The 24,392-nt window shown below is 29.0% G+C and overlaps 10 protein-coding genes across 10 annotated transcripts, besides 4 other annotated features; 4 read left to right on the top strand and 6 right to left on the bottom strand.

Moving 5' to 3' along the window:
* Window positions 1–291: 291 nt before the first annotated feature.
* Window positions 292–624, top strand: TVAGG3_0923810 (protein ubiquitination; the record flags this gene model as incomplete). Its single annotated transcript, XM_001302393.1, has 1 exon — window positions 292–624. One exon carries the CDS (start codon window positions 292–294, stop codon window positions 622–624), a length of 333 nt encoding a protein of 110 aa, XP_001302394.1.
* A 521-nt stretch (window positions 625–1,145) lies between these two features.
* Window positions 1,146–1,260: a mobile genetic element.
* A 3-nt stretch (window positions 1,261–1,263) lies between these two features.
* Window positions 1,264–1,296: a mobile genetic element.
* A 98-nt stretch (window positions 1,297–1,394) lies between these two features.
* Window positions 1,395–1,427: a mobile genetic element.
* A 159-nt stretch (window positions 1,428–1,586) lies between these two features.
* Window positions 1,587–1,614: a mobile genetic element.
* A 19-nt stretch (window positions 1,615–1,633) lies between these two features.
* Window positions 1,634–3,954, bottom strand: TVAGG3_0923760 (ubiquitin-activating enzyme E1 family; the record flags this gene model as incomplete). Its single annotated transcript, XM_001302392.2, has 1 exon — window positions 1,881–2,863. A coding segment is annotated over one exon (983 nt), but the record flags the coding sequence as incomplete, so codon positions are not given.
* Window positions 3,955–4,587: 633 nt separating this feature from the next.
* TVAGG3_0923750 (ankyrin repeat protein family) lies at window positions 4,588–6,221 on the top strand (the record flags this gene model as incomplete). Its single annotated transcript, XM_001302390.1, has 1 exon — window positions 5,181–5,795. The coding sequence occupies one exon, from the start codon at window positions 5,181–5,183 to the stop codon at window positions 5,793–5,795; it is 615 nt and encodes a 204-aa protein (XP_001302391.1).
* A 794-nt stretch (window positions 6,222–7,015) lies between these two features.
* On the bottom strand, window positions 7,016–8,417 carry TVAGG3_0923740 (protein kinase protein; the record flags this gene model as incomplete). The annotated part of the gene is made up of 1 exon (XM_001302389.1): window positions 7,396–8,364. One exon carries the CDS (start codon window positions 8,362–8,364, stop codon window positions 7,396–7,398), a length of 969 nt encoding a protein of 322 aa, XP_001302390.1.
* A 1,430-nt stretch (window positions 8,418–9,847) lies between these two features.
* TVAGG3_0923730 (lactate dehydrogenase isozyme 2) lies at window positions 9,848–11,182 on the top strand (the record flags this gene model as incomplete). Its single annotated transcript, XM_001302388.1, has 1 exon — window positions 9,867–10,868. The coding sequence occupies one exon, from the start codon at window positions 9,867–9,869 to the stop codon at window positions 10,866–10,868; it is 1,002 nt and encodes a 333-aa protein (XP_001302389.1).
* Window positions 11,183–11,469: 287 nt separating this feature from the next.
* TVAGG3_0923720 (TPR-like family) lies at window positions 11,470–13,128 on the bottom strand (the record flags this gene model as incomplete). Its single annotated transcript, XM_001302387.1, has 1 exon — window positions 11,470–13,128. One exon carries the CDS (start codon window positions 13,126–13,128, stop codon window positions 11,470–11,472), a length of 1,659 nt encoding a protein of 552 aa, XP_001302388.1.
* A 437-nt stretch (window positions 13,129–13,565) lies between these two features.
* On the bottom strand, window positions 13,566–14,348 carry TVAGG3_0923710 (thiol-dependent ubiquitin-specific protease protein; the record flags this gene model as incomplete). Its single annotated transcript, XM_001302386.1, has 1 exon — window positions 13,658–14,344. The coding sequence occupies one exon, from the start codon at window positions 14,342–14,344 to the stop codon at window positions 13,658–13,660; it is 687 nt and encodes a 228-aa protein (XP_001302387.1).
* A 203-nt stretch (window positions 14,349–14,551) lies between these two features.
* Window positions 14,552–15,317, bottom strand: TVAGG3_0923700 (nitroreductase family protein; the record flags this gene model as incomplete). The annotated part of the gene is made up of 1 exon (XM_001302385.1): window positions 14,660–15,253. The coding sequence occupies one exon, from the start codon at window positions 15,251–15,253 to the stop codon at window positions 14,660–14,662; it is 594 nt and encodes a 197-aa protein (XP_001302386.1).
* An 86-nt stretch (window positions 15,318–15,403) lies between these two features.
* On the bottom strand, window positions 15,404–17,265 carry TVAGG3_0923690 (nucleotidyltransferases domain 2 domain-containing protein; the record flags this gene model as incomplete). Its single annotated transcript, XM_001302384.1, has 1 exon — window positions 15,646–17,265. One exon carries the CDS (start codon window positions 17,263–17,265, stop codon window positions 15,646–15,648), a length of 1,620 nt encoding a protein of 539 aa, XP_001302385.1.
* Window positions 17,266–17,627: 362 nt separating this feature from the next.
* TVAGG3_0923680 (uncharacterized protein) lies at window positions 17,628–18,567 on the top strand (the record flags this gene model as incomplete). The annotated part of the gene is made up of 1 exon (XM_001302383.1): window positions 17,784–18,260. One exon carries the CDS (start codon window positions 17,784–17,786, stop codon window positions 18,258–18,260), a length of 477 nt encoding a protein of 158 aa, XP_001302384.1.
* Window positions 18,568–24,392: the final 5,825 nt, after the last annotated feature.

The raw sequence follows: 24,392 nt of genomic DNA, 5'->3' as shown, positions 1-24,392 counted from the left end.
GATAAAACGAATAAATTTAAAAAGAAAGGTAAAACAAATACCTGAATATGCTTATCCAATACTCTTACATGACAATTAATATTCGTTAGTTAGTTTTGTAATCTAGATGACTCATTATTCTAGATAATGATTTTGATTCAAAGTTTTTGCTAAAAAAAAGCACCATTCATTTGTTAGAAGCCATGTTGAATTTTTTTTCTTTTTCGAGGGGGAAAAAACCATGGTGGTAAATTTCTTGGTGGAAAAAAAATTCAACAATACAGTTTGATCAATTTTTTTTAAAAGCGAATCATGGGTCTGAGCTTCAATGATAAATTGGCTAAAATCAAAGAGCTAAAGCATTCTAATGATTTTGCAAGTGTTTATGATTTCCTTGATGAACTTTCTACAGAAGGAGAACTTGAATTGCTGTCAAAGGCATGTGAAGAAGGACTTTGGGAAAAGAAGACACCTCAAGATCAAAATGTTATTGCGAAGAATGTACTTCATGTCGCATGTGAAACAGGAAATCTCAAACTTGTTAAATCACTAATTGAATGCGGTTGTGACAAAGAAGTAAAGAATAATTATGGAGATACCCCACTCATAGCTGCAACAATGTATGGTCAATTTGAAGTTGTTTAATATCTCATCTCAGTTGGAGCTAATAAAGAAGGAAAAAATAAATTTAGATATACTCCACTTATTTATGCATCACTTTATAACAATCTTGAACTTGTCAAATATCTAATCTCTATTGGAGCAAATAAGGATGCAAAGACTGATGAAGGGAAAACTGCCCTGACGTTGGCACGTGATGATGTCAAAAAATATTTACAAAAAATCGGTGCCAAGTAACTCAATCATAATTTCATTCAAATTTTTAAAATCTGATTTTTTAAACATATTTTTGAAGTGGAAAAACTTTGTTTCAAAATCAAGCATTTATTCATGCAATAACAGAATAATAAAGGAATAAAAAGATTCAGGAATCACTATCTTTTGAGTCTTCTTCCTGAGATATTTTATAGATTTTGAAACAGTGAAAAAAAAAATAGGGTATGATTATGTTTATTCATATAAATATCAATTCTATCATAGAGAAAAAGAACATTTAAGTGCAAAAAATTGAATAGTTGTAAACTAAGGCAGTGATCCCTTAAGTATGCACTTACGCTCGAATGACATATCATTCAATTCAGATATTTAAAATTAATTTTTAATGACGCTTCACGCCAGTTGTCAAAAATTTGAATTGGTAATCAGATGGAGGTAATTGCACCTTTAAGGGATCACTTTCCACTTTCTGACATTCTCTCAATTATTTTTCTGACATTTTTGGTCCGGATAATACCTAATATTGCTGTAGTGTTTTTTGTCATTAATTTTATGAGAGAATATCAGAAAAAATTTCTTTAAGGGTGCACTTCCCACTTTCTGACATTCTCTCAATTTTTTGACACTCAAGCTTTCTATCCCAATATTATAAGGTCAAAAGTTAATATTTTTGGCCAGGAGAAAGTAAATACAAATCACATATAGTGCCTAATATGGCTGCTATACTTTTCTGCTATTAAAATAAAGATATATTTGATTTTTTCATAGCTTGTCAGAAAGTGGTAAGTGCACCCTTAAAAAAAAGATGAATTTTATTAAAAAAAAATGATTATTTTATTTAAATTTACTTCTTAAGAACTATACGGAAAGCAGGTGTTTCTACTTCGTTATCATCCTCATCGACACAAACAGGTGTAACATTTACATAGATCTGTCCCTCATTGATCGGCTGTTTAAGTTCATTCTTCAAAATATTAGTAATCTTAGTGTTCAATCTCTGCTTCTTCTTCTCAGGAGGATTCATGTAACTCATGTAAACAAGGGAAGAACCAACAGTGATCATATCAACAACAACGTTGTATTTCTGCTTTGCCTGGTCGATGAACTCCTGAACAGTTACATCTCCCTCGATATCCCATGTTGTCCAGAGTGAGTATTCCTCATTTGTTGCAGTGCATTTCTTCTTTGGACATTCGCCTGGTTCTGAGATAGAGAACAAACTCAATGCCAAGTTGATGAATCCTGATCTGAAATCAGTCAACTTCTTTGGCTGAATTGAGTGGATCTTGTACATCTCGAGAGAGACAAATCCACAGATCATTGCTGTTGTTGTGGCAATGGCTGGAATGATCTTTCCTGCAATTCTCTTGATCTCTAATTTGGATGCGTTCTGGATTTCGTAGTTTGATGCTCTTAAGTTTGCTGCTGAGGCAACAAAGTCCATGTGGCCGTTTGAGTCATCGTCCTTCTCGAATTCCTCTTGGTTGACCTTGTGGAAGGATGATTTGGCTGCGGAAAGTTCCTTGATGAGGTTTTCTTTCTCGATTTCGTCTTGTGTCAATGGATCTGCTGATGCATCACGGACAGGAGCTGTGGCTTTGATTGCTTCGTTGGCAAAAGCAAGTTCTACGGCATCTCCTTCTGGTTTGATGTTGAAAATGCGGGCAAGAATCTGAGATGTAGAGCGGATGAAGTTGCCAAGCTCAACATTGGTCTTGTAGAAGGAGATTGGGGATGGGAATCTCTGGTTTCCGGTCCAGAATGGAACACCTGTCTCAGAAACGTAATCTCTTGGGAATTGTGTGCGTAACTCGTTGATCTTGTCGACAAAGAGCTCTTCGAACTTGCCGCGAGCTATTCTGGCGCAATCTGAGAAGTTCTTTGGATGGTGGTCGACCATGAAATATTTGATCGTTCTGAGTGTTGGTAAAACGCTTCCTGGGTCATTGACCTGCATTGTAGAGATGTAGTCTTCGTCCGTAATGTACTTGTTGATCGATGTTGGCATTGATTCGAACAATCCAGTGAAAATATCACGAGCCCACATGCAGCAGTGGTCCAAGTTGGATGGGTAGTTATGTAATGTGCATTGTGGAATATCTTTCTCTGGTGGATCGGCTGTTGATGAGTAACTTTCTGTAAGATATGGAATAATCATCTGGTAGTGAGCCTTTGTGCCCAAAGTACCGGACTCGAGCATTGGCTTCTTGTAGAAAACGCACTGTTGGTCGGAATAAAGACGTGTTTGGACATTATCCAAAGCATTGCAAACTCCGGACAATTGTGTAAAGAAATCGTCGTTGTAAATGTTTTCGGACTCTTTTCCGACTCTGTTTGTATGGGCTTCGATTTTGATGTCTTTGTTCATGACTTTGGCTGCTTCTCCAGCTGCTGTTGATTTCATCTTGCCGATATCCTTGTCTCTGAAGAGGAACTGTCTGTTGAGGTTAGAGCGCTCGATGGAATCCATATCTGTGACGATGACTCCGCCATTTCCTTTTGTAGCGACGCCCATCATGGCCCAGTTCTTGAGCATCTCGCAGCCAAGAGCTCCGGCACCGAGCATGAAGTAGCGGAGGTTCTGCATGGCCTCCTGTTGCTCATTTCCGAAAATCATGCGGTATGGATCGTAGCGGTCGCCTGTCAAAGCGATCTTTGGCTCTGTTGGAAGGGCCTCGATGTAGCCGATACCGAGGAATTGGTCGATTGGAGTAAATTTGGAGGAAACAGCCTTGAGAACTTCCTGGCCAGCAATGCCACCGAAGACGGCGCATGTTGGGGAGATGACGGACTCTGTTCCCATAGCGAACAACTTGAAGAGCTTCTCATCAATCTCATCAACGATTTTATGAGCGGAATTGAGCTCTTTGGCAGCGGCCAAGAGCTGCTCCTCTGTAATTTTCGGACTGTTTGTTTGTTCAATGACCTTTGACATAGCGAGGAAAGCGAGAACAACTTGTTGATCGCGGCCGAAGCAGCCCCAATCGAACTGGACGATCTTTTCGTTGACGTGGTTGAGGGCTTTCTGCAAAAAATTTTGAGTTTTCGGCCATTTTAATTGGATCTACTGAGTATTCTGTTTTGTTGTGAATGATTTTGAATGAGTTCTCTTGCCTTTTAAGTGCTGGAGCATTTATGAACATTTCAAAATTTTAGAAAATTTTAGGGTCAAACACGATAATTCAATGGAAAATTCGGCCATTGGAAACTGATTGCATATCAAGCAACACCATCATTGGAATTTTATAAATTTCAATGAATAGTTGTATAAAATTCCATGAACAGCTAGATTTTGATCTATTTCCAGTAAAATTGGTACGATCTTGGCGATAGATATGGTTTAATTTATGATAGATTGTTGTAAGCTTGAAAGAATAATCAAAGATTAACAAAACTATAATCAGATTATCGATTTTTAGTAAAAATGATAAATGAGTCCAGGTGTTTGTATAAAATTTTCATTCATTTCTATCTGCGCTCGGAGCACCCCGATAGAAATGAATGAAAATTTTATTCAATAATGCAAAAAGACACATTAGGCGAGAAGTGTGATATTTACATTCCAACCATATGCAATGTTGTATATTGTTTGATCGTTGATTATGGAGATATTCTCTAATTATTAATGTTTATTAGAAGAACTCATATATAAAGCGTTTTTATACTTTCTAGAAAGGTATTTTATGGTGTCTTATTTGGAATATTCAACTAAATATTCTTTGTTTGTCGAAAATGAAGTGATGTGTCATTAGTTTTTGAAAGGGCTCATGGCTTATCTATTTTATCTGTGAATTCCTTCAATTCTGATTAATGGATAACGATCTTGTTCTTGATCAAGAGTACATTGTAGCCCATATAAAGGAGTATATATACGATAATTATTTATTTCACATTTTTCATCCCAAAGACCTTGAAATGATTTTTAATCATATAAATTTTGCGCCAAATGATTACATAGATATTCTAGGACAATTATCTACTATTGAAAACTCGGTTCATTTATGTGCTCTATCACTGAAAGCTAATGTTTCCATAGAAACGTTTCAAGATGTTATATCAATTCTAAAATCAGTTAGAAAATGTACATCTATGAAATTCCTTGATAGTATAATAGAATACTTATGCCAATTAGATATAAAAATGAAAGATTCATCAAATTATATTCAATTTCTTCAATGTAGGATTAAAGAACTTGAATCACAAGTAGAGTGCATCAATACTGAAAAGGAAGAAAAAAACAAATTATTGATAAAAATGGAAGATAAAATCATGGAGCTTAATAGCGAGATTGATTCAAAAGATACTCTTATACAGATTTATGCTATGATTTCTTTGAAGATCTTTCATCAAAAGATAATCAAGAAATGATATCAAAGGCATGCGAAGAAGGGTTAGATAAAATGAAACAAAAGGAATATGGATTTAATATACTTCATGAACCTTCAGGAAAAGGAAATCTCGGACTTGTAAAATCTCTAATTAAATGTGGCAGTAACAAAGAAGCAAAAGATGATGGTGGACGTACTCCACTTATTTGTGCATCAAATGGGGGTAATCTTGATGTAGTTAAATATCTTATCTCTATTGAAGCTGATAAAGAAGTAAAAGATGATATTGGAGCCACCCCACTCTACTGGGCATCAAATAATGGCCATCTTGCGGTAGTTAAATATCTTATCTCTATGGGAGCTGATAAAAATATAAAGAATAATCGAGGAATCTCACCGCTTTTTATCGCATCGGTTCGGGGCCGTTACGATGTAGTTGATTATCTTGTTCGATTGGGAGCTGATGTAAATGAACCAAATTGTGATGGTTGGATTCCATTATTCGCTGCAGCATATGAAGGACATCTTCGTGTTGTTGAATATCTTATTTCTGTAAGGTCTAATTTAAATCATAAAGATAACTCTGGTAGAACTTTTTTAGACATTGCAAATAATAAAATTCAAGGCACCATCATCGATTTGTACTTTTAATATTCATTACGAAGATAAATGCATGCAATTTTATTCTTGGTATACTGCCAATATTCAAGATTCCAAACAATTATGCTATAGTTTGAAACCTTTACTATCTAAATTCTAAAAACTATTGTTTTTTAACTTACCAATATAATCAAGCTTTGCCTCAGTTATTCATACTTAATAATCAACAATACCGAATTATGAGTAGCTCAAATTATGCAATTTCGACGCCGTTACCCCTTCCAAAATCTTTCAAAATAGCATAGATTATACTTTATAGGCTATGGACAGATAATAACTTAAAATATTTTAAAAATACACAATAAATAGAGAGTTATTAGCACTTTTCGATCGGGAAAAATAACCTTATCCGGAAATTCATGGAAACGAAGGGTATTCAGTTCATTCTAAATTAAATTAATAAAAAATAACAATCTCTCATCATGTTGTGATTTAATTATTCTTTTTTTTATCCAAACGATTCAATCTTACTTGAAAGTGTTGAATGATTATCAAATGATCTCCTAAAATATCCATATTTTACTTGATAACGCATTATTTTTATAGTATTATGAAAATCAAACGAAAAACATGGCTCAAGACGTACAAAATTCGATGCTAAAAAAGTAAATTTTTTATTGATTAGGGTACTTCCAGGTATTTTTTGAAGTAACACTTTATTTGTTTTTCTTTCTACATATGTATATAAAACATGCACAAAAAAGGATTTATAATTAAAAATATTTTTCGAATTGAGTAAATAAATCGTTAGATCTTAGATTTTATTAATCATTTCTTCTTAAAATGAGATTGCGGTAATGGTGACTGTGTATGATAGTTGGAGTATTGTTAAAATGCTTGAAATTTTGATAAGTTTCAAAAACGATTTATAGTATGTTCAAATATATTAAAATTTAATAATATAAGATAATATCAACTGTAAACAACTGATGTTAAGTTATTGATGAAAATCGATATCAATAATTAAAATTTTCGAGGCTTTATTGACTGAATGCAATTGTTTTGGACATCTAGAATGAAGTTCTCCTTGGTGAAATCCTCCAAATTTTTTCCATTTTAGAAAATGCCGAGATAACTTTCTAGAAATTGAGAACGTTTTTATCAATTCTCATTTTTTTTTGGAAAAATGAAGTTAAAAATGTTGAAAATTTAAAATTTAGAGAGAAACAAAACATTTTTATTGTGTTCTAAATCGCTGAGGCCTTTTAATTTTTGCTATTATATAATTTTACTACTAAGATATGTCAATTTCACAGCAGATTCAAATAATTATTTTTCAATGATATAGAAAAGAAGTATATTTTCCAAAATTATAAATCACTAATATTTTACTATCAAATATAGTATATAATACTATATAGAGAAACAGCCTTTGTTAGTAATATAACTATTATCTATTATAAGCAAGCATTTTGAGACAATAAATATACGTATTTGCATTATACTACATTGTTTAAAGCAGATTTTGTGTAATTGTACTAAAATTGTCTTCAAATTTTAGATATTAGAGTCGGATTTGCAATATAAGATAAAAAGTTAAGATAGATTTGAACTTAAATAAAAATTTATAACAAACAATATAACATAAATATTATATACAGCCAGAGTTCCTTCTTGTCCTTCTAGGAATAACAAGAGTTGGCTTTGTTTTAGGATTGGATTGAGTAGGAGGTGCAGCCAAATTTGGCATTTGAAGCCATAATGAGTTTGGAACTGATTTTTGATTGGAAATTTTTGGACGTTTAACTAGTGTGGAATAGCTTGTAGACATATTTAATGATTCGAGAAGCTTCTTCGCTGTCCATCTTGTTTCTGGATTTGGATCGAGTGAGTGTTGGAAAACTGTTCTGAGTTCTTTTGGACAATGGCTTGGTAATGAGTAAACTCCTGTGCAAATGTTACTTATAACTTCATGAACATTATGACCAAAGAATGGAAGTCTTCCAAAAGCTATGGTATATAGAGTTACGCCAAAGGCCCAAATATCAGACTGAAAAGCTGAGTATGGCAGCTTTTTGAACTGTTCGGGTGCCATAAAAGCCACAGTTCCACCAAAAATACATGATTTGGATTGGTTCTCTGCAAACGATTGAGCTATTCCAAAATCAGCCAATTTGATTCTTCCAAATTTGTCAATGAAAATATTTGATGGTTTCACATCATGATGAGCAACATTTTTATCATGCATGTAACTGAGAGCACTCAATATTTGCTTTGCATAATTTATTACTTGCTCGGGCTCAAGAGTGGCATTGTTGGAGACTTTATCTTGAAGAGTTCCATTTTCGCAATATTCTAAAACAAGTACATAATCATCTCCTTCTTCGAAGGCATCGTAAACACCGATAATATTTGGATGTATGAAGTTTGAAAGTACTGTTAGTTCCTGTTTGAATGTAGCACGATAATTTTCTTTTAATTCTTTATCAAGAGCATGAATAACTTTACAAACAAATTCTGTTTCGTACTTGAGGCTCTTACAGAGGTAACAATGCGAGAATTTTCCAGAATCAATTTCAGATAAGATTTGGTATCCATGATTTGGTAAGATGGAGCTCATTGTGGTCAATTTGGTCAGAATTATGAAAAATTTAATTGATTAGTCAAAAAAACTTTTTGAATTCTGTACAAAATTGAAAATAAGATTTTTCTCATATTTAAAATTGAGAAAAAATTAAAAATCTGATGAAATGAAACATAATAATCGAGTTATATAATCGATAATTGAGAGTAAAATTCAGAATTTTTTGACATTGAATAATTTATATTTTATATTGATGCTAAATTAATTGATAATAACTTGTTGTCCAATGGTATGTTTTAGATTTCAATTGAAGAGCAGATTTTAATGTAAATATATATTTTTATAACTATTATAAATTAATATAAATGTATTTCATTTTTTGTTGATTGAGAGTTAAAATAACGTAAACGAGATTTCTGAAAAATGAAAATTTTCTGAGAATAAAATTTATTCTATCGTTAATACTAATAAGAGATTATACGAAGAGATGTTATCAAACTTTTAAGATAATATTGCTTTTCGGAAGCTTTTCAATTTTTTACGTTTTTCTCAATTCAAATTATTTTTTGAATGTAGCAACTTTTAGTTTTTTAATTATTGCCGATTTAATAGAGTTTTGATATTTTGCTCTAAAAAATACGGTTAATCTCGATCACTCGGAAAACGGATAAATTCACACGCCTTCTAATGAAGATGAATTTGCTTTTAGCATCTTGAGTTGATACCAGATGTAAAAGAATTTGGCTAAAAATTCAAATATTTTGATTTCAAATATCATTAATTTTGAAAATATACCAAAATTAAGAATAATCTGCTTCAATTTATTTTTTTTCTGAACTATTTTCTTGATTTGATCCTAATCTTTCTTCAAAAAAATCAAAAATCTTACTAATTCTAATCTATCTCCCATACCATTCATCACATTTAGCATCATATCATATTAGTAATTTCAAAAACGTATTAAAATTATCTTTATCTGAATATTTGAATAAAAACTAAAATCATAATGAAAGGCTTAATATATGCTATAAATCCAGATGTGCATCAGGCAATGCATTACTTTTCCTCATTTGATTGAGGATTGTAATTAGATATTGGAGAATATCCAAAAAGAGAACCAAAATTCACCTCTCTTGCATCAAGGATGCAATTTTGAGATTGTATGCATAAAAGGTCCTGAACCATTTTGGAGAAACCGAAAGCTCGATTGAAATGGTGTAGGAAATTTTCTGTTTTTTATTTGATATCTTTTAAAATATTTAATAATATCATATTTGTTAAGTCTATATTTTGTATGAATTTTAACCGATATCCATCAAAAAATTCAATGGCTTTGTGATCACTTAATCATAATCGTGGTTTGGATAATTGCTTAATTTGAGATGACTCGCTAAATTATTAAATTTTGAGTCAAAATTTGAATTGAAAAGGGATATTTTCAATTTGTTTTCGAACAATACAAGATTGAAAGACTTCAGAATTTTTGTATTCTTGGGAGGCCAACAATTCTGAGGGATAACTTGTACTCATTTTTCGAAATGAGTGAACCAGCTCATGTTCTCATTACCGGTGCTGCAGGCCAAATCGGATATATCCTATCTCATTGGATAGCAGGAGGCGAGCTTTACGGTGATCGCCCAGTTGTTTTACATCTTTTCGATATTCCACCAGCCATGAACAGACTTACAGCTCTTACAATGGAATTAGAGGACTGTGCATTCCCACGCCTTGCAGGATATGTTGCTACTACAGAACCAGAAGCTGCTTTCAAGGATATTGAATGCGCTTTCTTAGTTGCTTCAATGCCACTTAAGCCAGGCCAAGTTCGTGCTGACCTCATCAGCTCAAACAGTGTTATCTTCAAGAACACTGGTGAATACTTATCAAAGTGGGCCAAGCCAACAGTCAAAGTTCTTGTTATTGGAAACCCAGATAACACAAACTGCGAAATCGCTATGCTCCATGCAAAGAACCTCAAACCAGAGAACTTCTCATCTCTCAGTATGCTTGATCATAACCGCGCTTACTACGAAGTTGCTTCCAAATTAGGAGTTGATATCCATGATGTCCATGATATCATTGTTTGGGGTAACCATGGTGAATCAATGGTTGCTGATCTCACACAAGCTACATTCACAAAGGACGGAAAGACACAAAAGGTTGTCGATGTTCTTGATCACGATTACGTCTTCGATACTTTCTTCAAGAAGATCGGACATCGTGCTTGGGACATCCTCGAACATCGTGGTTTCACAAGTGCTGCTTCCCCAACAAAGGCTTCTATCCAACACATGAAAGCTTGGCTCTTCGGAACAGCTCCAGGAGAAGTTCTTTCAATGGGTATCCCAGTTCCAGAGGATAACCCATACGGCATCAAGCCAGGCGTTGTCTTCTCATTCCCTTGCAATGTTGACAAGGAAGGAAAGATCCACGTTGTTGAAGGATTCAAAGTCAACGATTGGCTCCGCGAGAAGCTCAACTTCACAGAGAACGATCTCTTCCACGAGAAGGAAATCGCTCTTCAACACCTTGGTGAGTAATCTTATATTATTTTTATTTGTATATTAAACTTTATCTATCTTTTTAAATTATCATCTCGAAACGTTCACTTTTAAGGACTTGAATATTATCGTTGCTTGAAAAAATTCCGAACAAAAAATCAATGAGATATTTTAAGGACTATAACTTTAAATACTTTAATTACCATTTACTGGTCATAAACTGACCAATGATTCTGTAATATATTCGATATTAAAGGATTTTTCGGAATTACTTTATGATATTGAATGAGAACATCTTTGAAACATTGTCATAATTCTTATTTCTTTCCAATTATATATGTACACAATACCACAAAGAAACTAACACTAAAAATATTTCATATTATAGAAAGAACAAAGAAAGAACAAACTGTAAATGACTTATTTCCTCTTACATTGTGCCATTTGAAACAACTTTAATAGAGAGAATAACAATTTGATAAATAATATCATATTTTAAAATGTCAATTATTATAGAATGAACAAACTGTAAATGACTTATTTCCTCTTACATTGTGCCACTTTAAACAACTCTAATAGAGAGAATGTCAAATTGTAAAAAAATTAACATAATCAATAGAATTTTTTATTATATATATATTTAAATTACACCTTGTTCAATATCATTCTCAGTAAGCCAAGGAAGAAGTTCGAATTCCTTTGGTTTGAATGAAATTGGTTCAAACATGTCTTCGAAGCCTCTTTTTGTTTCAGCTTCGATTAATTTTGCAGAAAATCCAACTCTTTCTCCAATTAATGCTTTCATTCCGAGTCTTCCTATTGCCTTCATTGAGAGTTCCTTCCACTCTTCGTCTATGTGCTCTTGAGTGGCCTCGTTTGCGATTTGGGCAAGAAATTCTTTGGATTTCGGACAATAGTATTTTTCGGCAATTAAAGGAAGAATCTTGTAGATGTGAGGGATCTTCGGGTTCAAATAAAGTGCCATTCTAGCATCAAACCTTGCGAGATCAAATCTGCCAACTTGGAAAGCAGATTGTGCACGATTTGAAAAGATGGCGAAGGGAATTCCGGAATTTTCAATATGCATTGAAGGATAAATACTTCTATTATAGTATTTCTTTGCATCTGAAAGTTTTTCAATGGCTTTCATGAATTGACGATTTCTCATCAATTCTCTTGCTTCATTGAGGGCTTTTTCTGCTTTAGCCTTCCAGTTTGGCTGTATTTCTTCCATACCGTAGAGTAATGCTGCTATATCTTTTTGAGCTCTGTTATAAATTGGTTTATTTCGGACAGCTTTGAATAAATCGCCCATAAAGTTTGGTACACGGTAAATAACAGGTGAAAGTAATGTATTTTCAACTTGGACGGCTTCGAACTCTTCTTCGCTTAAAAGGGCCTTCAGGAGCTTTGGATTTTTGTTCATTGGGTCAATTATATCGCCTTCGAACTCTTCTTCGCTTAAAAGGGCCTTCAGGAGCTTTGGATTTTGCTTGTCTTCGCGTTTGACCAAGTTTACCCATGAAGGATCTTTGTTCATATACTTAAAAATAATTTGATACCAAGTATAAAGGGTATCATTCTTGTAATTATCTCCCCAACAGCCTTCTCTCATATCTGGGAGTAACGGCGTTTTGAACATGGCGTTAATATGATTTTCTGTTCTTTCTGGCCAAATTCCGTAATTTTTAAGGTGATATTTGTTAACGATGGCGCAATTCAAGTAAGCCATGAGTAATGGTGAGCGTACTTCGGTATTGTCGTATCTATTTATTCTTAAATTTTCTTCATAAGCTTTTACGTGGACATCGTTGTATTTTCCGTCAAACGAGAATGATGATATGTTGCTAAGCAATCTGATGTATGGTCTACCCATACTATATTTGTAAAAATCTTTGTTGTCCATTGTTAAAATGTCTTTGAAAATTTCACGTTCAACACGTACGAGTTCACGACCAGCCATGATCATTGTAAGATGATCATCGCCAATGTATGTTTCGAGTGAACGAACAAGAACTCTATAAGCATCCCAAGCGTTTCCATCAAGTGAAATTGCCTTCCAACACATTTCTGTAGCATCTTTAGTGTTACCTGAGAGATAGGCATTGTCTGCTTTGTTACCTATTTCAAATGCTCTCATTCTTTCTTGTGAGATTCCTGGATAATGAATATTTAAAAAGTTCATTTCGCTAGCAATCTGATAATCCATATGATATTTTGGATATTCGTTGGATCCAATTGGCTTTCCTATAGTTCCCATAAGCGATTTAAGAACATCGGCAATATTTCCCGCTTCCATAGGGCAAAAAAAGTGGTCGTTTAAAATTTCATAACTGGAGTACATAATCTTAATTATCCTCGCTTATTGCCAAAGAACTATATGCTAGAAACAAATAGTACATGCTTGCGAATCTACAATGAAATTACACGTGACTTTTTTTAAATGGATTTTCGTAAATATCTAAAGTTACTTGAGAAAGAAAGACTAGAGGTATATTGAGCTAGTAAATTTGTAAATTATCATACAATTTCATACAAATGCTTATCTAATCAACAGAAAAAACTTACAAAATTATACTAAATTTGAAATTCAAAGTCAAAATCTTTACTCATTGAAACAATTACGTCATCAATCAGCAAATGAATCAGAAAAATAAAGGTATATATTACTTTCTTAGTCTTTTAATAGAAAAATTATTGGCAAATTTTATTATATTGTAGATTTAATCGAAATAAATACATTAATTTGTAATTTGTTTAGAAAATAGTACTTGGCATGATTATTTCATGTTATTTTTGATTTTTTATCTAAAAATATAACAATTCTTTTAAATTTTCGAAAGAGCTACAACATCTAACATAAACTTTTCCATTCCTTCAAGTTTGTCGATGAATTCGGTTTGTATTATTTGAAATACTTGGGTAGCAAAATTAGAAGAAACTCCATGGTCAACCATGTTTGAAAGTCTTCCATCAAGCTCCCAAATGTGGCCGGCATGCTCAATAAAGCATGAGTAATGAGTTAAAGCTTTTTCTCCTTCTTGAGCTCCATTTGAAGCATTAGATATGGCGTTATGTATTGCAAACAGTTCTTTTTCTTTGGTAAGTTCAAGACCACGCTCATCAGGAGTCAAAGATTTTGTATGTTTATAAAATTTGTCGAGAATTGAATCTGCTTTCAATGGGATAATATCTAAATTGTTCAAAATTGCGTGAATTAATGCAATAGTACCACATAAATTTTGTACTTTTTGTTTAGTATAATAAGGTAAATCCCCTTCTGGCACTTTCTCTCCAGAATGGCGTGTTCTTATTGGACTATTTTCTTTTCCAAATGGAAATAATAATATGATAGCTTTGATAGGTTGAGGAATTGTGGCAAGAATTTCTTCATCAAAAGAATAGATAGTTGAAAGAGTGAACTTTGATGTATCAGCACCAATAGAATCTGCCATCTTTGTTAGCATCTCTGGTGAATTCTCGATAGGAATGATTCCATAATCTTCGCTTGACATTTTATATTTTGACTCAATTGAAAACTAAGAAAATTTTGACTCATCTCAGACGTAACAATGAATTTTTGTTTATACCCAGTCTCCTAAAGAATAATACTATCGTTTTATGATAAAATCTATACAAATTATGAACCATCATTATTCCTGAAATATAACTCACTTATGAACCATCATTATTCAGTTACAAGGGATATGAAATCACTTGGATGTTCTCAATCTGAGTGATAGTATAGTGAAATGTTCTAATCTCTCATTTGTAATCATATTTGCACTTGAATATTAAAAAAAATCATTAAAGTATAATATTTATTATGTTTAGTAATAGTGGACCTTAGCTTTGATTGGCTTTGGTGGAATTGTTGGATGCTCGACACCCTTTGCAACTGCGACAGCCATAATGATATCTCCCTTCTTTACTGGAAGTGTATCAGAGAGATCTGAGTACATTACAGCGCCAACTGGCATTGTGACATAACCAAGGCTGACAGCTGCAAGCATGATTGACTCTGCCATAATGCCAGCATCAACATACACGTATCTTTCGTCAGCACGCTCGTTTTTAACAACCATGAAGAATGCTTGGCAGTCACATGTTATACAGTTCTTAACGCCAAGTTCTTCATATCTTTTCTTGAAAAATGGAACTGCTTTTGGATCAACTGATTCAAGAGACTTCTGCTCTATTTTAGCAGCAATTTCTGGGTTTTGGATTACATAAACATCACATCCTTGGAAGCCACATGCAGATGGAGCCATCAATGCATGGTTTGCAATGGCTTCGATGTGTTCCTTTGGGATGACATAGTTATGATCATATTCTCTGATTGTTCTTCTTGCTTCGATTGAGGAGAGAACGTCCATACTGAAGACTCTTTCTAAAAATGAACTGATTTTTATTTGTGAATGCATTGGATAAATTAAGAACTCCTGCACATTGAAATACTTTCAAATTGAGAACTACCCCTTGCGATCGATTTGGCTAATTTTTGAAAAAGTGACATCCTCGATTACATGTTATTATATATAAGAATCAATATTTTATCGAAAATTCCAAAATATCCTTGCTACAAAATTATTTTCTTGATAAAATTGTTTATTTGTGCCTTTGGAATCTTAACAATAGCATTCAGTACGAATGACAACAACAAAATTACTTGCCATAAGCTAAAATCCTCTAAAGATATAACCTCGAACAGGATAATTATCGAATTTTAGTTGAAATAACAGATTATATTAACAAAAATACAGTTATTACATAAATATAATAACATTTTAAACAAATAAATAGAAAAAGAAAATAATTATTTTCTTGGAGAGACTACAGAACGAAATGTAGGGGCTTCTGTATCACCTATAACACTCATTAGCTCCTCATGCTCTTCTTGCATTTGAGCGCTAATTAATTGCATTAAATCACTCATTGAAGCAACAGAAGTTGAAACAGAGCTTGAATTTCTTGAAGATGTTAGTTGAGTATTATAGCTCTTATGAATGGAAGTTGATCTCAAATCGGTTACGGACTTTGTTGTCATTTCAACCATATTAATTAAGGTTTGAGGGTCTTTCAAGACATCTTCTAAACTTGGTTGATTATCTTCCATTTCAGACATCTTAGAAATACTTTCTATTGCATATTTAAGCAGTTTCTTTGAACTTCTATTTTCTTTCAATGCAACTTCAAGAATTTGGGCTTGTTTTGCTTTGTATTTGTTAATCTTTGGATCAATTAAGTCAATTTGATCTTCTATATCGTTGATTTTAGCATTAAAAGAATTAGATAATTGTTCAATTGAATCAAAAAGTTGATTGTAAACATTGGTTGACTTGGAAATGATTTCCATATACTTTTCTGATGTTCTTTGATGAGTATTAAGTTTTTGTTCCGTTTCTTCAGCTTGAGATTTTGATATGGAAATTACTTTTTCTTTTTCAACAAGTTCTGTCTTCAATTCCTTGCATTTATTAGTTATTTCTTCGATTTGTTGCTGCAAATCGTTAGATTTTTGTGTGAGAGTCTCTATTGTTGCATTCTTTGAAGAAATTTCAGTAGTTAAGTTTCTATTTTCGTTTGATGCTTTCTCTAACTGAGAATTAAGTTGTTCATTAACTGATATAAGGTGATTTTTATCTTCTTGAAGTAAAACTACATTTGGTCTGTTAGGTTCGTTTTCTAAATCCGTAATTCTCATGTTAAGACGCATCTTTTCATCAGCATCAGAGTTAATCTTTTGCTTTAAGTCAGATATAGTCAATTCGTTCTTTTGTTGAGCTTCTTTTAACGTTTTATTCTCAATTTTAATATTATCAAGTTGACTAATCAGTTTTTCAATATCCGATTGAAGTTTCTTGTTCTCATCAACTTGTTTTTGTAGATTTGATTGCACATTCGTAATCTCAGTCTGTGTTGTCGATGCAATTTCAAGATGTTGGTTAATTTTTTGTTTGGAAATCGATATTTCTTGTTGTGAGGCAGCAAGTTCCTTTTCTAAGGATGTAATCTTTTGCTGTAATATTGTAATCTGTGATGCAGCATTGTTTGAATCTTTTCCAGATTCATCTAACTTTTTTTGTAATTCAAGAATTTCGAGAGTAAGTTTTGCATTTTCAGCTTCTTGCGATGAAATACCTTTTTCTAATGATGCAATCCTTAAATGAGCCTTAGATAGTAAATCCATTTGTTCGTTTAATCTTGATGCAGTTTCAACAAGTTCATTATGAGATCCTCCATTTCCTATTAAAGCTATTTTCTTGACTTTAGGCCAATTTTCGTTGAGATTAGATAAAATAATTTGGAATTGGGTGAAATCTGAATCAGCCAGCAAAGAATTGTTAACAAAATTCTTATCCTTGTTTTCATACTTAGATAAGAATTCAAATCCTTTTCCAAACTCTTCGAGGATTCTTTGAAACTCTTCCGCCATTTTTGAAATCTTTAAACGTTCGGCACAATATGAAATCCTCCAGAATATGTTACCAACACAAGAGATAATACATTAAGTATTTCTAAAAGATTGATCTATTGAAACACTAAATCACTCCTGAAGTTTAGAATCAAATAATATCGAGATCATTTCTTAAACACGAGTCATGCAACATTACCCGTCGAAAAAAGTTTTGATTATTGTCCTTTCAAAACTTTTTTCGACAACCTTGTATGAGCTCTGACTCCCAAAAAATCAAGCAATATTGTAATTTTCCTCTAATTCTGCTTATTTCTAATGCCGAATTTTTAAAAGCCATAGTTATAGCAAGCAATATTTTATAACTTTTTTGTTTGATCGCTCGAAACGAAAATATTGAATTTTAATTTTCATGGATTTGGGGTATTTTTCTATGGGAAATTTCTCTCAACACTGTATAAAGAATTCAATTTCTACATTATCCTGATGGGTCGTTTTTAAATTATTTTTTTTTATCAAAAAGCAAGAAAAAATTCAAAATGTGTAACTGTAACAGAGATGCCCAGAATCTTGAAAAGATTGACCGGGCCGAACTAGAAAAATGCGGTAGTGATATAGTCAAACTCTTCAAAGATCAAGTTTTTTCAATTATATTCGATGACAAATGGGGAGAAATATTTAATTATTCGTCGAGTCCAGAATTTGGCAATGAACAGAAAGAGAGATTAGGTAGCATCAAAGAGTATATTCAAATGGGTGAAAATGCGGTAGGAAAACTTAATTCAGTATGGCGAACGGATGAAACAAAAGTTAAATCTTTTAGATTATTTTGTCATCAGAGTAGGATATTTACATTTATACTAAAAGGGGAATATCATTTAGTTATTATTAATAAATGCGGTTCCAAAGGTGTAGTATCAGATCCTAATTTTGATTCAACACTTCAACGAATCTTAAATGGAATTACCAATTCTATTCCTGCTCTTGCTTCTCCTAATATTCAGCAAGAGCTATAAATTTGTAGAATACTTGCTATTACGACAATAAACTTATTCTTATACATTGACTTTAAATCCTTTTTCACAACACAATGGATTAATGTATCGTCATACTGTCAGGCATATATTATCTTCGAATAAATTTATTTTTTATTTTTTGACTACAATTAATCTCATTTCAGTAAGGATTAAGGGTTTCGTTTTGCGAAAAAAACGTACAATACGCAATTTCGCTAAAAAACATTTAGCTAGCAATTTCGACCTTTGACTCCACTCAAGACGTCACTTTTTTAATTTTGCGGTATCATATTTTTGGAAAATCTTTATGAATATTATATAAAAAGTCTCTTTAATATCTATATTTCATATTTTTATCGATTTTTAAAGTTTTTGCGAAAAGTATTCAATTATTTTTGCTATTTGGTCGGGTAAATGTCAGATTTGCGACATTTTCTGATATGATATTCAGATTCTACGTTGATAATAATGCTTATAGAACCCTCTTGCTATTGTGTCAAAATTGCGAAACCGATAGCAAAAATATCTCGCAATATCAAAATTGAGATATTGAGTGAATTATGCATTATAGAGATTAAAAATCTGATTTGTGAAAACATCTCATCAGTTTCTAGCTAATTCAAAAATCTTTACTATCTTATTCGATTAAAATGAAAAGGAAATAGTTTCATTATGCTTTAAATGACAGCCTTATAATATAATCATAGTTTTCGCTCAATATGCAGCATTTTTTTTCGAAATCTATGGTCAATAAATGATGAATATGAAAAGAAAGTGAATTTCATAAAATAATGATGAATATGAAAAGAAAAAGAATTTCATAAAAAAATGATAAATATGAAAAGAAAAAGAATTTCATAAAATAATGATAAATATGAAAAGAAAGAGAATTTCATAAAACAATGATAAATATGAAAAGAAAGAGAAATATATAAAATAATGATAAATATGAAAAGAAAGTGAAATATATAAAATAATGATGAATATGAAAAGAAAGTGAATTTCATAAAATAATGATAAATATGAAAAGAAAAAGAATTTCATAAAATAATGATAAATATGAAAAGAAAGAGAATTTCATAAAACAATGATAAATATGAAAAGAAAGAGAAATATATAAAATAATGATAAATATGAAAAGAAAGTGAAATATATAAAATAATGATGAATATGAAAAGAAAGTGAATTTCATAAAATAATGATGAATATGAAAAGAAAAAGAATTTCATAAAATAATGATAAATATGAAAAGAAAGAGAATTTCATAAAACAATGATAAATATGAAAAGAAAGAGAAATATATATAAAATAATGATGAATATGAAAAGTGAATTTCATAAAATAATGATAAATATTAAAAGAAAGAGAATTTCATAAAATAATGATAAATATGAAAAGAAAGAGAAATATATAAAATAATGATGAATATGAAAAGAAAGAGAATTTTATAAAATAATGATAAATATGAAAAGAATGAGAGTGCAATAAAATAATGATGAATATGAAAAGAAAGAGAATGTAATAAAATAGTGATAAATATGAAAAGAAAGAGAATTTCATAAAATAATGATAAATATGAAAAGAAAGTGAAATATATAAAATAATGATGAATATGAAAAGAAAGTGAATTTCATAAAATAATGATGAATATGAAAAGAAAAAGAATTTCATAAAATAATGATAAATATGAAAAGAAAGAGAATTTCATAAAACAATGATAAATATGAAAAGAAAGAGAAATATATAAAATAATGATGAATATGAAAAGAAAGTGAATTTCATAAAATAATGATAAATATGAAAAGAAAGTGAATTTCATAAAATAATGATGAATATGAAAAGAAAGAGAAATATATAAAATAATGATAAATAGGAAAAGAAAGAGAAATATATATAAAATAATGATGAATATGAAAAGAAAGTGAATTTCATAAAATAATGATAAATATGAAAAGAAAGAGAAATATATAAAATAATGATGAATATGAAAAGAAAGAGAATTTCATAAAATAATGATAAATATGAAAAGAAAGTGAAATATATAAAATAATGATGAATATGAAAAGAAAGTGAATTTCATAAAATAATGATAAATATGAAAAGAAAGTGAATTTCATAAAATAATGATGAATATGAAAAGAAAGAGAAATATATAAAATAATGATGAATATGAAAAGAAAGAGAATTTTATAAAATAATGATAAATATGAAAAGAAAGTGAAATATATAAAATAATGATGAATATGAAAAGAAAAAGAATTTCATAAAATAATGATAAATAGGAAAAGAAAGAGAAATATATATAAAATAATTATGAATATGAAAAGTGAATTTCATAAAATAATGATAAATATTAAAAGAAAGAGAATGTTATAAAATAATAATAAATATGAAAAGAAAGTGAATTTCATAAAATAATGATGAATATGAAAAGAAAAAGAATTTCATAAAATAATGATAAATAGGAAAAGAAATAGAAATATATATAAAATAATTATGAATATGAAAAGTGAATTTCATAAAACAATGATAAATATGAAAAGAAAGAGAAATATATAAAATAATGATGAATATGAAAAGAAAGAGAATTTCATAAAATAATGATAAATATGAAAAGAATGAGAGTGCAATAAAATAATGATGAATATGAAAAGAAAGTGAATTTCATAAAATAATGATAAATATGAAAAGAAAGAGAAATATATAAAATAATGATGAATATGAAAAGAAAGTGAATTTCATAAAATAATGATGAATATGAAAAGAAAGAGAATTTCATAAAATAATGATAAATAGGAAAAGAAAGAGAATTTATCATTGTTTTATGTAATTCTTTTTCTTTTCATATTCATCATTATTTTATGAAATTCACTTTCTTTTCATATTCATCATTATTTTATATATTTCACTTTCTTTTCATATTTATCATTATTTTATGAAATTCTCTTTCTTTTCATATTCATCATTATTTTATATATTTCACTTTCTTTTCATATTTATCATTATTTTATGAAATTCTCTTTCTTTTCATATTTATCATTATTTTATAAAATTCTCTTTCTTTTCATATTTAACATTGTTTTATAACATTCTCTTTCTTTTCATATTTATCATTATTTTATGAAATTCACTTTTCATATTCATAATTATTTTATATATATTTCTATTTCTTTTCCTATTTATCATTATTTTATGAAATTCTTTTTCTTTTCATATTCATCATTATTTTATGAAATTCACTTTCTTTTCATATTTATTATTATTTTATAAAATTCTCTTTCTTTTATATTAATCATTGTTTTCTGACATTCTCTTCTTTTCATATTTATCATTTTTTATAACATTCTCTTTCTTTCATATACATCATTTTGTAACATTCTCTTTATTTTCATATTCATCATTATTTTGTAACATTCTCTTTATTTCATATTTATCATTGTTTTATGAAATTCTCTTTCTTTTCATATTTATCATTTTTATAAAATTCTCTTTATTTTCATATTTATCATTTGTTTTATGAAATTCTCTTTCTTTTCATATTTATCATTATTTTATGAAATTCTCTTTCTTTTCATATTCATCATTATTTTATATATTTCAACTTCTTTTCATATTTATCATTATTTTATGAAATTCTCTTTCTTTTCATATTTATCATTGTTTTATGAAATTCTCTTTCTTTTCATATTTATATCATTATTTATGAAATTCTCTTTCTTTTCATTATTCATAATTTTATATATTTCACTTCTTTATTTATTTATCATTATTTTTATGAAATTTCACTTTCTTTTCATATTCATCATTATTTTATATATTCTCTTTCTTTTCATATTTATCATTATTTTATGAAATTCTTTTCTTTCATATTTATCATTTTTTTATGAAATTCTCTTTTTTTCATATTTATCATTATTTATGAAATTCTCTTTCTTTTCATATTCATCATTATTTTATATATTTCACTTTCTTTTCATATTTATCATTATTTTATGAAATTCTCTTTCTTTTCATATTTATCATTTTTTATAACATTCTCTTTCTTTCATATTTATCATTTTTATGAAATTCACTTTCTTTTCATATTCATCATTATTTTATGAAATTCACTTTCTTTTCATATTCATCATTATTTTAATATTTCACTTTCTTTTCATATTTATCATTATTTTATGAAATTCTCTTTCTTTTCATATTTATCATTTTATGAAATTCTCTTTCTTTTCATATTATCATTATTTTGTAAATTCTCTTCTTTTCATATTTATCATTTTTATGAAATTCTCTTTCTTTTCATATTTATCATTATTTTATGAAATTCACTTTCTTTTCATATTTATCATTATTTTATGAAATTCACTTTCTTTTCATATTCATCATTATTTTATATATTCACTTTCTTTTCATATTTATCATTATTTTATGAAATTCTCTTTTTTTCATATTTATCATTATTTTATGAAATTCACTTTCTTTTCATATTTATCATTATTTTATGAAATTCACTTTCTTTTCATATTCATCATTATTTTATATATTTCACTTTCTTTTCATATTTATCATTATTTTATGAAATTCTCTTTCTTTTCATATTTATCATTTTTATGAAATTCTCTTTCTTTTCATATTTATCATTATTTTATGAAATTCTCTTTCTTTTCATATTCATCATTATTTTATATTTCACTTTCTTTTCATATTTATCATTATTTTATGAAATTCTCTTTCTTTTCATATTTATCATTGTTTTATGAAATTCTCTTTCTTTTCATATTTATCATTATTTTATGAAATTCTCTTTCTTTTCATATTCATCATTATTTTATATATTTCACTTTCTTTTCATATTTATCATTATTTTATGAAATTCACTTTCTTTTCATATTCATCATTATTTTATATATTTCACTTTCTTTTCATATTTATCATTATTTTATGAAATTCTCTTTTTTTCATATTTATCATTGTTTTATGAAATTCTCTTTCTTTTCATATTTATCATTATTTTATGAAATTCACTTTCTTTTCATATTCATCATTATTTTATATATTTCACTTTCTTTTCATATTTATCATTATTTTATGAAATTCTCTTTCTTTTCATATTTATCATTGTTTTATAACATTCTCTTTCTCTTCATATTTATCATTGTTTTATGAAATTCACTTTCTTTTCATATTCATCATTATTTTATGAAATTCACTTTCTTTTCATATTCATCATTATTTTATATATTTCACTTTCTTTTCATATTTATCATTATTTTATGAAATTCTCTTTCTTTTCATATTTATCATTGTTTTATGAAATTCTCTTTCTTTTCATATTTATCATTATTTTGTAACATTCTCTTTATTTTCATATTTATCATTGTTTTATGAAATTCTCTTTCTTTTCATATTTATCATTATTTTATGAAATTCACTTTCTTTTCATATTTATCATTATTTTATGAAATTCACTTTCTTTTCATATTCATCATTATTTTATATATTTCACTTTCTTTTCATATTTATCATTATTTTATGAAATTCTCTTTCTTTTCATATTTATCATTATTTTATGAAATTCACTTTCTTTTCATATTTATCATTATTTTATGAAATTCACTTTCTTTTCATATTCATCATTATTTTATATATTTCACTTTCTTTTCATATTTATCATTATTTTATGAAATTCTCTTTCTTTTCATATTTATCATTGTTTTATGAAATTCTCTTTCTTTTCATATTTATCATTATTTTATGAAATTCACTTTCTTTTCATATTCATCATTATTTTATAATTTCACTTTCTTTTCATATTTATCATTATTTTATGAAATTCTCTTTCTTTTCATATTTATCATTATTTTATGAAATTCTCTTTCTTTTCATATTCATCATTATTTTTATACATTCTCTTTATTTCATATCATCATTATTTTGTAAATTTCTTTATTTTCATATTTATCATTGTTTTATGAAATTCTCTTTCTTTTCATATTTATCATTATTTTATGAAATTCACTTTCTTTTCATATTCATCATTATTTTATATATTTCACTTTCTTTTCATATTTATCATTATTTTATGAAATTCTCTTTCTTTTCATATTTATCATTTTTATGAAATTCTCTTTCTTTTCA

This window comes from Trichomonas vaginalis, chromosome I (assembly GCF_026262505.1).
Source record: "Trichomonas vaginalis G3 chromosome I, whole genome shotgun sequence".
Taxonomy (NCBI): domain Eukaryota; phylum Parabasalia; order Trichomonadida; family Trichomonadidae; genus Trichomonas; species Trichomonas vaginalis.
Note: the sequence above shows the minus strand (reverse complement) of the source record. Positions and strands in the feature narration are given on the sequence as shown.